Below are 16,493 nucleotides of genomic sequence, written 5' to 3'. Positions count from 1 at the left end.
TTCACTATGAAAAGAAAATTTTACAAGAGGAGACCTCACCCTCAACCCTTGTACACCCAATTCTCTCTCACATGAAGTTTCCCTCACAAAAGTTCTCTTTCTCTTGGAGACCCCCTGAACCCCTGAAGAGCTTGGCGACCGCTGTCCAGGAGCCTCTTGCTCCTTCTCTCACAGCGCCTCAAGCCTCTCTCTCTCTCCTCTCGGTTCGTACGGCGGCGAGAAACCGAACCCTGTGCTTCTCTGTTCGTCTCAGGCCTTTTTAAAGGCTTAAACCTGGTTTAAATTTGATTAGAGAAGGATTAGGAATCCTAAACCAAGCCAAAGAACCCTCCTGACCGTCGGATCAAGACCGGGAGCGTCCTCGACCCTTAGATCGCGCTCCGGTCCACGAAATAGGGCCGTGGACCGCGAGAAACGCATGGGAAACGCCCACGCGGTCCACAGACCGCGCCGTGGACCACTCGGTCCACGGTGGACCGGGGATGGGCCAGCAGGCCGCTGGGTCGCGCGTCCCGCACGGGCCTGGGCCTGGGTCGCGCGTCCCGCGCGGGCCTGGGCCTGGGACGCGCGTCCCGCGCGGGCCTGGGTCGCGCGTCCCGCGCGGGCCTGGGTCCCGCGTCCCACGCGGGCCTGGGACGCGCGTCCCGCGCGCCGCTGCCGCCCGCCGCCGGTCTCCGGCGGTCCTCCGCCGCCTCGATTCTCGTGCCGACTTCAAAAGCTCGTATCTCCTCCATCCGAGCTCCGATTCAGGTGATCTTGGTCTCGTTGGACTCCGTTTTTCGCCGCGAACCTCGCTGTGGGCTCAATGTGGGCTGAATCTCGAGGTGTCAAATCCTAATAATTTCTATTTTCTGTTCTATGCTCATCCTACCCTTGAGGGGTGGACTCCAACTAGAACCGAACCCCCATACTTTTGCCACTCGGGCAAGGGGTGATACCAGCTGAGCAAGCCCTCGGTGATGAAACAAGCAGATTCTGGCAGTCATGCTCTTGAATAACAACATCGATGATGGTTTAGGGACTTATCTAGTAATAATTTACTTGCACTACATGTGCATTAAGATCATTATAATGATAGTTGTGTAATACGATTAACGGAATATGATATTATTTTACTATTATAACAAAATATTTAACCTTGTATCACTATTCTATTGTTAAGACATCGTTTCCACAGTGCCTAATAACTGTCATCATAGGACAGTAATAAAACAGATCCCAAAAAATACAATTTGTTGGAATATTCTTGCCAAGCAGTGGTCCTGTGCATTATGACATTATAACAGTAAATAATTATTTTGAGGATAGTTGTTATATACCTCAACTAAAAGCATGCTAATAAACCAACACAATTGATGGCAAAGTCTGGTGGCTAGCACAAATAAGGCCTTGTCCAAGCGTTTGAAACTCATCTAAACAGTAAAATTGAAAGAAACAACATTGTTCACCCAATACAGCCTTCCACTGATGTTTTTTTGGAGTAAAATAATGGTAGTTTGCTTTTACCAGAAAAAGCAATGGTTACCAGCAACCACAACAAAAGAAAATGATGTTTTAATTGCAAAATAACAGTATTATTTCATAAAATCTCTATTCACATGTTCAAATATTTGTTTGGATTCATAGATATATAAACTTACAAATATAAGTACAGGGACAATAGTTAATTTTGGAAAAAGTTGAACAGTGAAAAGATCCAACGATCGCTGTTATTCCCACTAAATATGTAATAGTATATATGGAAGGGGGCCTTCAAAGCCATAATAACACAGCAACCACAAATGTTACAATGTCCATTATTTTACACCATGATGCAAATTTTAAAAAATTGACGTAAATACCAAGCACTACATGCTATTGCCAATCTTTACCCGAAAGAACTGACAACTATTCCCATGGCCAAGACTCAGCACCTTGAATAAATCTCTAAGGCTAGCTGGAAAGACAAACATAAACGGAAATGAATTACCAAAATTTAAGGAGAATAAACATGTATATTAATCCCTGTGGGAACCAGTCTAAACATTAATTTTCCAAGTAATGTGACAATGACATCAGGGCATTTCTTTGGAGCTTCAGTTAAACATATAAGATACCAATTGACCAAAGTGATGCCATTACCATTCTCAGTCAAACAAATCAATCAGAGTGGTGATATTAACTCGAAGGAAATATCCAACATTTCACCATTCCCAGGACTTGGACACCATCTTTGGGAACCTGAAGCACACAGCTGCACACCCAAAGCCACTCGCTTGAGCTTAAGCAGGATTGGTAACAACTGCTCCACCTAGGAAAAAAAAGTAAATAAAAGACTCATCATGACCTTTCTAAGCACAGCCAGTCTATTGACGAACAAGTTATCTTATAACCAAATTGATGCCATGAACATCAGGCCTACTAATTATTTGTTAATCTTAAGATTAAGATAAATGGATGCTGTTGACTATCATGTGCTTCAAAATTCTCGATTGACATAAACAAATAAGACAAAAAGGAAAGCAAACACATCTTAAATTAAATTGGTGGGATGGGGCGCAGAGACTAGAATGAAGAGGCACAGAATGTGTACTTACAGACTATGAAATTGCTATCTCTTGGCATCTGATTGCTGCTTTTGATTCTGTCGAATTGACCGAGGGACAAAAGCAAAGCCACGGGCATGTCGGTGACCGAAGCTTATGCTTGAAGGAGTAGAGTCTGATGTGCTTAGCTTGGATACAGCTGAAGCAAGATTATCTATCTTCTCTTCAACTTCCATATTTGTTTCCTCTGACTCAGGACCAGCTTGTTTGGGTCGATATTTCTGGCGTGGCTGCTTCAAGGTGTTCCTATCAACATCCATATGTGTCTCCTTAGTTCCCTCCCACCTATAGGCAGCTTGCCTACGTTGATATTTCTGGCGCTGGTGCTTGGATGGGTGTGCCTTTCTGTAGAATTCAAATGAACGAGGAAATTTGTGTTTGTCTACAAGGTGCTGTTGCCGGCTTTTATAGCACTTCAACTTCACTCCACAGCCTTCAACCAAACACTCATACTGTTTTAGACACAATGTATAAACTGAGTAAGGGCGTCATCCATTCAATGCTACAATGAGAAAATATTTTGACAAATCTTGATATTAAGGCAAATTTGATTCTGTAAGCGTAAATAAAAAGTTCTTGACAAAATCACTGCATATGCGTATTCCTGAAGAACCATGATACAGAAAAATGATTACAAAAGCATTATCCCTTTCCATGGATTGGCAGGGTTTCCCCTACCAAATGGAGTTTAGCCTCCTCCCAGAAATATGTGGACTTCCATTTGCCCACAAACTTTGGATCTTAATCATCTTTTCCAACTAAAAAGCCCAGTTCAGTTGTACAAGTCCATCCGGAAATAAAACAAGGCTCACCATGTACTCATTCTGAGGTCAACTAGCCAACCACAAGAGAAAACTGACTTGTTTCACATGCACACAAGAAAATAGTATAAAACAAGTTAGTTCATAAGCAACTCTCTTATCAAGACAATTCCCCTAATGCCACAGCAGAGTCATTGGCTAGGTCATCAGTGGTTTGCTCTACATAAATGACCCAAAAATCTCCCATTACAGCAATATCCTTGTTCTCAATGTAAAAAGGCAAATTCCCATAGGGCAAGAATCATGAGAAACCACCAATTCAGGGCAGGCTACCAGAGCAACAGACCATGGAATCTGTGAACGTACAAAATACACTCAAACAGAGAAAAGGAAAACAAGAAAAAGAATGAGAAAACACAATGTCACTATTAACTGAGATTATCAAAATATTGAATACACATATAAAAATTTAAACTATTTCACCTATACATAATAGAGAGGACTTACCATTGGAAAACCACGTGCAACCTTTGCTTGAAAGAAGGAATCATGTGCTTCAGAGACATGTATGCTAAGCAATCGTGATGTTGGGTAAACCCTTGAACAAACCGAACATGAAGCAGTGTGCCGAGCATGGTAATGATCCTCAAAGTCCTCTAGACAATTTAACTGAGCACCACAGCCAACAATAGGGCACAACACAGTGCTGCCAAAAATATGAAGTCATCCATGATATGATCAGTAATAAACTTGGGCATATGAGAAAAAGAAGAAAGTAATACAAGCAATATGTTTAATGAAAAGATAAAGCAATACAAAATCATATAGCATTTTGGACATAGAAAACGAATTGAATGCATCTAAAACAGACATTACGGACAAATTCTGTCAGTTAGTAAACTGTAAAATTGTCACTTTTGAAAATCCAATATCATTCAATATATTTGACTAAAATTCTTCTATGCAACATAACGGCGATTGAATGAAGCATAAGGCAGGTTGTTATTCAACCATATAGATATTATTAGAATGACATCCCACAGGCCTTTTAATCATTTCCAAGATTTTTGTAACCATCAATTTGTCCAATATCACTTTATCTATCCATATGATACAAAGCCTTGTGACTGTTATTTACATGTTCACGACTTGCTCTAGTATTCTTCTAATAAAGCGTGCTCCTAAAGAAAACTGAAAATTAAACTTAGTAGAGTCTGATCCAGCTGACTGATTTCTGAAAACAAACTTTGGCCTAAAGGTGCATATATTAGCAGCCTACAAGAGATAACATTACAGAGAGTGACTAATAGCACTGATTACCAGTAAAATCTAGCAACATCTTTCCTCTCCCAAATTACGACTGCACTGTGTTACCTTTGGTTCGATCATGCCTAATTGCATTTTTCTTTTTTTGTTTTTGTGCATGTGCGTGCGTGTGTGTGTGTGACATTAGAAGAAGAATGAGAAGAGGCATCCTATAGATGGGCACCACCAGCAAGGTTTAATGTACCACCCATACCATCCGGCATGGGACATACCATACTCTACCAGTACTGTACGGTATGGTGTGCTCTACCATTCTAACACTGTTGTACTGTATCGAAGAACCGCATACCGATACTGTAATAAGATGGTACTGGGACAGGATCTGATACTAAGATGGCAAACCTTGACCACCAGCTTACATCATCAGATAATTTGAACACAGATTAGCCTTCTGTATGCTCAACATCTTGCATATTATCTTCCATCACTCAAGTGGATGAATCTCTAGATTCAGAAGGCTATGTAATGCACCACAAGTCTAGAACACTCATCTGCTAGAAGTCTAAGTTGGATTGTCCATCAAAAGACTCTTGTTAATAAGCGAAAAGAAATATAAGTGATGGTTCAAATATGTGTGATTTAATAGAGCTTCCCTGCTTCTCATGTGCACCACAATGACTCTACAAACTCCCCACTTAGAAGGACACACCTGTTAGGTTAAAGAAAAGAATATCTTCAAAGTATAATCTCTAGACTTCTAAAATTATTGAGGTAAACAATGTATTGGATTGGGTAGCTTCTCATGTTGCCAATCACTTGGGGGTGGTGCTTTGGGATTCTATTTCCTTTGCTCCTGGGCATTTTCATGATATTTTCAACCATGTTAATAGTTGCCGTCTTAAAAAAGAAAAGCCTTAAAATAATGATTGGGATGTGCAAAGAACCCATATTATGAGCAAGAGTTAATTTGGGGTTTCAATGTATCAAATGATAAGTTTATCAATTCTCATTTCAGAGCAACTATCACAAATTTTTTTGACAAGGTTTTTATGATTTTATAGGACCTGAATTCAATTCTAAAAATAAGAAGTCTCTACTTATCAAGACAAGCTAATAGGTGAAAGAGTAAATAAATAACTTAGACTACTATATATTTGATGAAGAATTTATAAACACCAAAAACAATTATGTGTGGAGAAGATCTCTGCTGACGCTCAGAGTGCTGTTGTAGTTTTTGACTCCCTGCATTAATGGGCTTGCAGAATGTAAAAGGTCTTGGGCCAGCTGAGCCTGTCAACAAATAAACAAACAAACAAACAGATAGATAGATAAAAAAATAAATAAAAGCACTCATATTGCCAATGATTCAGACAGTTTCACTGCAGCTGCTAACAAGCTAGAAAATTATCTTAATTAATTGCTGAGATTTCCCCTAACACATGTGAATCCAGTTAGTCGTACCCCTCCAAATGTCAAGATAATCAGCAGAATCTATGGTGATGCTCCAATGAATATTCTGTATTACTGTCAATTATCAGTGGTACTCCCACAACCATCCAGTATTCCTTTCAAGTTTCAATGTTGCCTCCAATTCTATTGCATATTTCCTCATAAGCATAAACACAAACACAAGCTCTATCCCCCACTTTAGGATCAGATTTTTGTTCTATAATGATTCACCAATAATTCATATAGGTTAATCTTATTCTCACCAATAATTCATATACGTCAATCTCACCTATGAAACATTTGCGGCCAATCATCTACATTGGGCACCGTCTATCAATCAATGGCTTTAAGGTTAAATAGCCACATCCATTCTCCTCTACAACTTGGCCCTTTTCATTCATGACACCTGCTCTCTTTGTTGCGACAACTTGTGCACTAGTCTGTACTCAGATTACTGATAATCAACTTGTCTATAAGCAGAACAGCATCTTGAGACCATCACCTCATCGAACACTTCTAGTTGCATCTAGCTGTTTCATCAAGTCTAATCTATTAGGAAACAAATGGACTTCTTACAAGAAGTCAGGCAATTACATTCATCTTCAATATCTACTGGGTCTCTTTTTCTTGGCCTATGATTAGTTCTAAATCTCATGAGGTATTAGTAGCGGAACATCACATGAGACAAGGCACATAGATGATATGGACCAAGGAGATATCACCTGCTGTAATCATGGTGGAGATCAAGAGCACTTTCAGGTGATTTGGTGATGTTTGGTAAAAAATTTGAGACAACTTCCTGGTCCCTTAGAAAGTTGAAAAAAGTCTACTTGAGGCAAGCTCCATCTTGGCCCTATTTGGGATCGCTATTAGTCATAGAGCATTTGTCAATAGAGATTTGGGAAGTTGAGATTTTTTGCTAGCAGAGCTTTAAACATTAAAAAAATGTTTGCTATTTGGTAATTACATTTCTAAAAATATTATGGCATTTTAACTTCTATCTGGTAACCAAACTAAAAGTGCTTTTCATATGAGAAATGACAGTAAAGGACATTGCATAGTACTTTCGATTTTTAAACTATTTGTACTATCAAGAGTTGTTATTTAAAGTATTCTTATTTTATAAACAATTTATTTTGAATAGTATAATATCAGAATAGTATAATTTTGTAATAAAATCGTATAACATTATAGGAATATAATAATATTATACCATTATTATGATATAATAATGATAGTAACATAATATTGTCATAATATTAGTATTATATAATATTATACACCATCATACATATAATAGAATATATTACAAGATAATTTAATATAATATTGTACACCGTAGTATAATAACATAACATAACATAATATAATATAATACAATGTAACTATTATTAGATAGTAATTATAATACAATACTTTGATATAAAATATTACAATATTATTACATGTTAATATATTATTATAATATAATAGTATTATATTATACAATAGTATATAATATTATATTGTATAATATTACAGTTTATACTATTTTTATATGGTATTATACTATAATATAATATAATTATATTATCATATTATTTTTGATGTTAACAATAATATAGGATAAGCTATTGTTATTCTATAACTTATATATTTTAATTTAATCTAAATATTATAAACAAAATGTAATTATCTTTTAAAGGGAGATTATCAAGTAATAAAGAATGCCCATTATTAAAAACAGGAACTCTTGATTCTAATAGCAACAATAATATAACAAACAATATTCTTGTTTACTGTATACAAAATACTAAGATATAAATCACAACATCAACGTTACAAGCGTAATTTTATACAAAAAAAGTCAAAAGTCATGCTTACTCATTGTTTGACTTTGCTCTATACTCGGTTCTTCCTATGATTCATCAATCTCTAAATAGTCGAAAGGAAGTAGATCCTTATCATCATGATTCCTAATGAAGTTATGAATGGCCATCGAAGCTACTATAATTTGAGCTTGTTTATGATAAGGAAAGGTAGGTATTGTATTCAACATTCTCCATCTACTTGTCGAACATCCATATATCCTCTCAATAGTGCATCTTAGTAGGGAATGTGCACGGTTAAAGATTTAATGTATACCTCTTAGATGACTTTCACATAGAAAATCCACTAGATGATACCTCTTCTCTTTGTATGGCCTCATATATCCCACCACATGAGGATACCTTGTATCCACCAAGTAATATTTACCTATCTAAATTTATATACATTAGTATTTTACACTTATGTATCAAAGTCAAAATATATGCCTATTATATTAATATATTTATTAAAATATATATCTCTAGGCTGGTGCAGACATTGGAGCCCTTCTTTACGTATAGCCTCTTAAAAGATGTGTATGACAAGCAATACCCTCCCATCTAGTCCAAACAAAAGTGAAACATATTTCAAAATCGTAACAGCCATGATATTTTGTGTGGGAACCCTTTTTTGGCTAACAATATATGATATTTGTTTGGATGGAGAAACCTTTACCAGCACATGGGTACCATCAATTGCTCCAATAGAATCTTTAAAGTACGGCCACAAACTACCATCATCATATATTTTATTTGGAATATTCTTAAACAGTCTATCAATCAGGTTGATAATATTCTTGGTCACTTTTAAGACAACATTTAAGACATGAGTAAAATGCTTGATATCATTTCATTTAATTGTTGCTTGATATCATTTCATTTAATTGTTGCTTCAACTCCTTGTAGTTTGAAGAAAACCTCCACTTCAATTGGTCTTTTTTCATGAAACATAGATATGAAATCAAACATACATAGATACATATATTGCTGTTGAAGAACTAGCAGTCATATGTTTGATGATTTTGGGAGATGGGTTTAGGCAAGTTTTGTTGTCTCGATACTAGAACTTATACTAGTACCATCCTTTTATAAGGTCAGTACGTCCTGTATAGAGGTTGGTTCAGTGTACCGAATGTCGATACACCCATCGTACATTGTGCTGATTTGGTACTAACAGAGTACGATTGGTATGCATCGATATCGACTGATATGGCAAACCTTTGGTTTAGGAATATGATGGCACAAGAAAGATTTCGACATTCAGGAGAAACAGGTAGTAGGCATTTTACCCATGTCTTAAATGCTATCTTAAAAATAGTCACAAATATTATTAACCCGACCAATAGAGAGTTTAAGAATGTTCCAAAAAAAAAGTCTTAATAACAGCCATTTGTGGCCTTATTTTAAGGACTGTATTGGAGTAATTGATGGTACTCATATACCAGTAAAATTTTTTCCATCCAAACAAATACCATATATTAGCCGAAAAGGGATTCCCATGCAAAACATCATGACTTGTTTTAATTTTGAAATGTGATTCACTTTTGTTTGGGTTGGATGGAATGGTACTACTTATGCTACATTTATCCTTTTAAAGGCTATACGCAATGAAAAGCTCCAATTCTGCACCCACCAAGTGGTATGCTTGTACTAAAATATATTATATAATAGGCATACATTTTAACTTTGATGCATTAGTGTAAAAAACTAAGGTACCTATGCTTATGCAAGTAAATATTATTTAGTGGATATAGAATATCCTCACATGACAAGATATATAAGGCCATACAAACGATAAAGGTATCATCTACCAGATTTCCAATCTAGAAGTTAACCAAGAGTTATGCATGAAATCTTTAATCATGCACATTCCTCAATAAGATACGCTATTGAGAGAACACTTAGACATGGGAAAATTAGATGGAGAATATTGAGAACAATGCACAGCTTTCCTTATCATAAACAAGTTCAAATTGTGGTGCTTTCCATGGCCATTCATAATTGCATTAGAATTAGAAATCATGTAGTTAAAGATTCGAGTTTGAACCTTATGACGATGATGAGGTGTTATTTAGAGATTGATGAACCATAAGAAAACTGCATATAGAGCAAAGTCGAACAAGGAGCAACTATGAGACTGACGTTCTGCATGATTGTATTGCCGCTCTTCTTATATTTTGTTGACTTCTTTCTTTATAAAATTATACTTATAACATGGATATTATGATTCATATATTAGTATTTCACATTGAGACAAAAAGAAAATTACTTGTTATGCTTTTTTGTTGCCATTAGAATCAAGAATTCTTGTTTTTTATGATGACAATATTTGTTAGCTAATAATCTCCCTTTAAAAAAAATAATTACATTGTTTATTATAATATTCAGATTAATATAAATATAAACTATATATTAACAATACTTTAACTACATTACTTCAATATGCAAATAACATTACAATATAATACTTTTGTATCATAATAACATATATTATAGTATATATATTGTATGAAAATAATATAATATTATATACGCTTATATTATTATATAATATAATAGTATAAACTATATATTAACAATATTTTATACTACATTATATCGATGTGCAAATAACATTACAATATAATACTATTATATAATAGCATAATATTATATGAAAATAATATAATATTATATACTATCATATAATATAATATTATTATATAATATAATGACAATATGAGAACAATAGTACAATATAATACTATTATATTATTGTATATTATATTATAATATCATTATATTATAAATAATATTTTAGCATGTAATAATATATTAATATGTAATAATAGCAATAATTGTAATAGTTCATATCAAAATACATTTTCATATAATATTATACTATAATATAACATAATATTATAAACTATATATTAACAATACTTTATACTACATTATATTGATATGCAAATAACATTACATGTAATAATATATTAATATGTAATAATAACAATAATTGTACTACTTCATATCAAAATATATTTTCATATAATATTATACTATAATATAACATAATATTATAAACTATATATTAACCAAGGTTTTACATCCCAACAAGATGGAGAGTGTCCCAGCCATCCCGTCCTATTCTTGTGAGAAAATGGAATAGGATGAGGTCGGGACTCCGAAACTCATTCATGCAAGGAAAAAAGAAGAAAGAGAGAAGAAAAAAGAAGATAGAGAAAGGAAAAAAGTGAAAGGAAAGAAGAAAAAAGATGAAGAAGAAAAATAAAGAAAAGAAAGAAGAAAGAAAAGAGAAAGAATAAGAAAAAGAAAAAAAAAGAAAGAAAGGAATAAGAAAAGAAAACATAAAGAAAAGAAAAGAAAAGAAAAGAAAGGAAGATAGAAGAAAAGAAAGAAAAGAAAAAAAAATAAAATGAAAGAAAAAGAGGAGAGAAAGGGAGGATATCTATCAAGATACATGACTGGGATAGCTGTCAGGACAGGAAGGGATAGTGGGGCCTCCCGTTCCATGGAGCTACTAAGACACCTCTATCCCATGAGATTTAAAACCTTGATATTAATAATACTTTATACTACATTATATCAATATTCAAATAACATTACAATATAATACTATTACACTATAGTATAATATTATTATATTTCTACAATATTAAACTATTATATTACAATATTATACTATTGTAATATCAAATTATTCAAAATAAATAATTTATAAATTAAGAATACTTTACAATAATAGTTCTTTATAGTATACAGTTAAAAAATTGAAAGCACTGTGCAATATCCTTTATTGTCATTTTCTCATACTAAAAGCATCTTCTCAATTATATCCAATATATTTAAAGTTCCATAACACTTCAAAAATGTAGTTACCAAATAGTAAACAGCTTCTTTTAAAAGTTCCACTAGCAAAAGATCTACTTCCAAAAGCTCTACCACCACAAAATCCTAAACAAAGCCTTAATATACCAACAAGTAACACCAGTGCTAAAATAAACTGAAGGGCATCAATACCTTTGCTGTTTCACATTATTTGAGGTTGTAATGCAGCCCTTTGTTATCTACTTCCTCAACATTAGTTGTTCATGCAACAATAATTTGTTTTCCAATGCTCAGACAACTGATATAAGTACCACTTCTTCCATTAAATTTTGGTGCTGCTCCAACTAGAAAATGATGAGTTGCTCCCTCATGCTTCAGCTCATAATCTGCTTGTGCATGGTTTTGCCATTTTGTCATCACTATATTCAACATGCTATGCACCGAGGATCAATGGTCTATTTCAATTATCTTGATGATCAATCCACATCTATTCTGACAATGAGCAACACTGATGCCACTCAAACTGAAGAACATCAACATGTTTGCTGTTACACACATCTTATGGTTGTCATGAATCCTTGGTTACGGTACACTTCCTCAACATTATTTGTTTATTCCACTCACATAATCAATTTGCAAACTACTTCTTCCATTGAATCTGGTGCTGCTCCAACTAAATGATGGTAAGCTATTCCAAATTCTTCATTTCATAGTCAAATTGTGAGTGAGACTGGTCTATGGTTCATGAGGTCATTTGTTCATATACAATGCTCAATTTACAATATTGTAATTTCAGTATTCATCAATGATGCATCAAAAAGCAAAGTTTCAGTTTTAGAATGAACAAACGTTATAGAATTCTAGATGATGAATCAGTTTTTCCACTCAACTGGTGCTAGAATGTCCCGGGATGGGTAGTACCAACATGGAATAGAAAAATTAATATTGAATTGTTAGGATCACTACATAGAAAATTGCTATATATGTGTTATTTATTTCAAGAGCATTGATAACTACAACGACCAGATGCCAGAGAAGCACATGATTTTATATGTAAGCATAAAGCTTCTCTAGCCAATTATATCTTTAATCAACAACGAGACAGAAAAGCACAGAAAACATATTTATACTATTCCTTTATGTCAAATCCACGTAATTGGAAAAGGAAAAATACTTCAAAAAAAAAAAAGGATACATACTTGATGCCTCCACCCTCCATTTTCTGAAGCTGATACCGTTCATCTTCAGTTAAATCTAGTGCAACCTAATCATGAAGGATCAAACAAAAAGAACATGACAATATCATAATCTTAGTTATAAATTATGTGTGCTCTTGCTTGAATATGAATTCTTAGGGAAACAAGTTATGCATACATCCAGAAATTGACAGGTGCTGACATAAAATTCTTTAGTTAAACTAAACCAATATCAAAGCACAATTAATAACAACACCCTAGAAAATCAAAAAATAAAAATAGCAAGTTATATGGCTTCATCTCTCTGTGTGAAAGAGATTTTAGAAATGTTCAAAATATATGGGGTGGTACAGTAGGCTGATTGAGACCTTATAAGACCACGAGGCACAGTCCCAACCCCTTGTAGGTGAGTGTAGTATTGTAGAAGCCAATGATAGTAGAGGTGAAAGTGGTATGGATATTATCCTTTCGGATCCATTTTCATATCCGAATCAATCCAAATATGGACAAAAAATTGAGGATCCGACTAATATCCGTATCTGTATCCATATCTGTCAAAAAAAAAAGGATATGGATAGACAATTATCCAATTCGTATCCAATCCGAATCTATATGTACCCCTATATAATTTTATATAGCACTTATTAATTTTTAAAGAAAATATATAACTATATAAATATGTTATTAATTTGATTTATCATCTATTTAGTAATATCTTAGATTCTATAATCATAAAATTCAATTATCTAAGTTATATCCATAATTATATCCACACTTTCAATATCCGAATTGTTTCCATATCCGTTTAAAACAAATATGGATATGAATTTTTGCATCCGAATAATATCCGTATCCGTATTTGTATTCATCAAACAAAATAAATATGGATATGGATATGCTGGGATCCAATCCGTATCCGAACCAATTTCAGCCCTAAATGACAGCTATCTAGTACATATGGTCATCAACGTGTTCTTCAATGATGCAAGGTATTTTGTTAACTACAACAGAGTTATGTTTAAAAAGGTCAACACGAAGATTACAATAATGTAGAAGTTGTGTTACTTGCCACAGCCATTGCACCCGTCTTTTCTGAATCTCTAAAACAAATACAAATCAATCAAGTTCTTCTCCACATCATTTACACATATTAGGACTCTTAATCTTCATGTTTGCATCAAAGATTTAAGACTTCTAATTGTATTAAATGTTAGTATATCCTCTCTGTCATTTGATGGATATATTTGAAAGATTGCACATATTCTCATTAATCAATTGCACCAAAATCTAACCACATAATTTCCATTCAAATGTTTTCTCCATACATAAGTGGACATCTGACAATTTTAAAGGTTTTAAAACCAAGAATAATGCAATTTGGTTGCATGTATATGACATCACAATCCCAATGGTATTGTGGATAAGTATCTTGAAGTAATTTACAGTTATGTCACATCATTTGATGCAAGGGACGTATGCATTAAATTACAGCAAGCCATGAAACCACAGAGAAACCATCGATGCAGCTAGAGTCCTAAGAAATTCCTTGTGGACTTATCTATAGTGTATAGCATATGTGTATTGGTTGTCAGCTTCTGAATGTTGTGAGTTGTAGCTAACAAGTTCCTGCTTTGAGTTGGATTGTCCAATCAATCCAATCCTAGGTTAGGTTAAACCTCCCTTATGGAGTTCATCTAAGACTCGATATTTCTAAAATAAATATAAAGGACTATTTATCGTTAGAAGTTAGAAGCAACCGTGAGCAAAACAAAGTGCAGACGGTGTGACAGGCTAACTCATAACTCTTTGAAAATCAAGATAAAGAAAGCCTCTCCAGTGATAGTGTGCATCAAGTTGCAGTTTGGCTCACAATGAGATAGCAAATGAAGCAGATGCCAATAGGGGCTAAGGCATGAAGGTAAAAGAATCCACAATCAACTGAATAAGAAAAAGAGGTCAAAGAAAGGGACAAAATCCTCATGGTAAAGGTTCAAACTTTAAGAAGAAAGCATGTGGAAATATCAATCTAAACGAGTGCTATTTGTTTAAAAGATCAGTTCCAGCTTTGCAAATAAATGCTTCAAATTCTTCTTCGTGAAATATACCGTGCACCCGCAAACAAACATGCTATAAGTTTTATAAGCGACTACGGATTTTGCCTAAAGACCACATTTTTGAGGGATCAATAAAACAACTAGATTTAATTTCATCTGATCTTTACCATGAGGACAGAATGAAACCAGTAGAAAAAGTTACTTTTACCTTATATCGATCAGATGCTTATTTATACACTCTTGCCCCAAAAGATGCTGTAGCTTTTCATGCATAAAATCTAATACTATTCAGTGCAAAATTGTTAAAAATTTTGGGAAAAAAGGTAGACTGATGAAGTACTCGAGTTCCCAGAACTATTCAAAAGACCAATTCACATAAACCAATAAATCCAAAGAATTTAAGCAAAAAAAGGTAGAAAAAAAAAGGGGACTTTCGACAAGAATGACAGTAGATGGAGAGGGGAGGAGGGAAGAATGACTACGTGCTTCGCGATGAGCTCGCGTTCGATGTCCCCCGCGGCGAAGAAGGGATCGCCGGGCTTGAATCTCCGGCAAGCCGCGACCCAGAATGGAAACCCTAACCCTAATTCCTCTTCGCCTCCTACCGCTTCCATTCGTGGCTCCTCTCTTCCCGTCCTCTCCACTCTCGCACTCAGTGGCGTACTCGTTCGATCGAGAGAGATTGGTTTTACCTCTACGTACAAATATTAACCCTAACAGGCCTCAATATAAACATTTGTCGGTCTTGACAAAAATGAAATTGTACTAGCCGTTAGACATATTCCCACAGCGCCCGTTTATTCACCAGTAACGTCGCCATGTTGACCGTTACGGTAGACGTAAAGCTCGTTATATTGGCTGCGATGTTCTTATGTTTAGTACATACAATAAATTGCTAGGTATAATTTGAACATCTTGCACCAGAGAGAGAGAGAGAGAGAGAGAGAGAGAGAGAGAGTCCATATTGGAACTTGCAAGATTCCTTGTTGGTTCCAAACAAGGTAAAGATGCGGAAAAAAATTGATGTATAGTTGTGATTTTTTTATTTATAATTTAAAGTTAATTTAATGTAATTATAGTTTTTCTTTATATATTTTTATTTTTTTTATTATTTAATATTTATTAATGATTAAATAAGAAGGGTAAATATATTAAGAAGCAAAGTTTAAAAAGGTATATTAGAGAGAAGGTATACAAGAAACACAAACTCTTGGTCCTCCCAATTGAAGACGTTACTGAATGATTTAGGGTATTTTTCTGATAGGCCCAATGTTGTAACATGAAAAGCTTCCTTTTAATGGGAAAGCAAAAATGAAAAGCTTCCCATCCAAACTCACGTGATTGCTAGAAGATTCTTTAGTTTTGATTAGACAAGTTCTAACTTGATTTCCTGACCAAACCAAATAAAAACTAGGTGACCTTGAGTTTGAGCCAAAACCCAGAATATATAATGCCTAAATAAATGAAGCAACTCAAAAATGCTTATTGGACCATCTTACAACAAATT

At 34.4% G+C, this 16,493-nt stretch overlaps 1 protein-coding gene across 1 annotated transcript; it reads right to left on the bottom strand.

The window, feature by feature from the left end:
• Positions 1 to 1,939: 1,939 nt before the first annotated feature.
• LOC105032692 (uncharacterized) lies at positions 1,940 to 15,731 on the bottom strand. The gene is made up of 5 exons (XM_010907205.4): positions 15,469 to 15,731; positions 12,936 to 13,000; positions 3,854 to 4,052; positions 2,577 to 3,037; positions 1,940 to 2,290 (listed from the first exon to the last, which is right to left on the bottom strand). The coding sequence occupies exons 1-4, from the start codon at positions 15,598 to 15,600 to the stop codon at positions 2,591 to 2,593; spliced, it is 843 nt and encodes a 280-aa protein (XP_010905507.1). The 5' UTR covers positions 15,601 to 15,731; the 3' UTR covers positions 1,940 to 2,290; positions 2,577 to 2,590.
• Positions 15,732 to 16,493: the final 762 nt, after the last annotated feature.

Source organism: Elaeis guineensis, chromosome 9 (assembly GCF_000442705.2).
Source record: "Elaeis guineensis isolate ETL-2024a chromosome 9, EG11, whole genome shotgun sequence".
Classification (NCBI taxonomy): domain Eukaryota; kingdom Viridiplantae; phylum Streptophyta; class Magnoliopsida; order Arecales; family Arecaceae; genus Elaeis; species Elaeis guineensis.
This window is presented reverse-complemented; position numbering and strand designations above follow the sequence as displayed.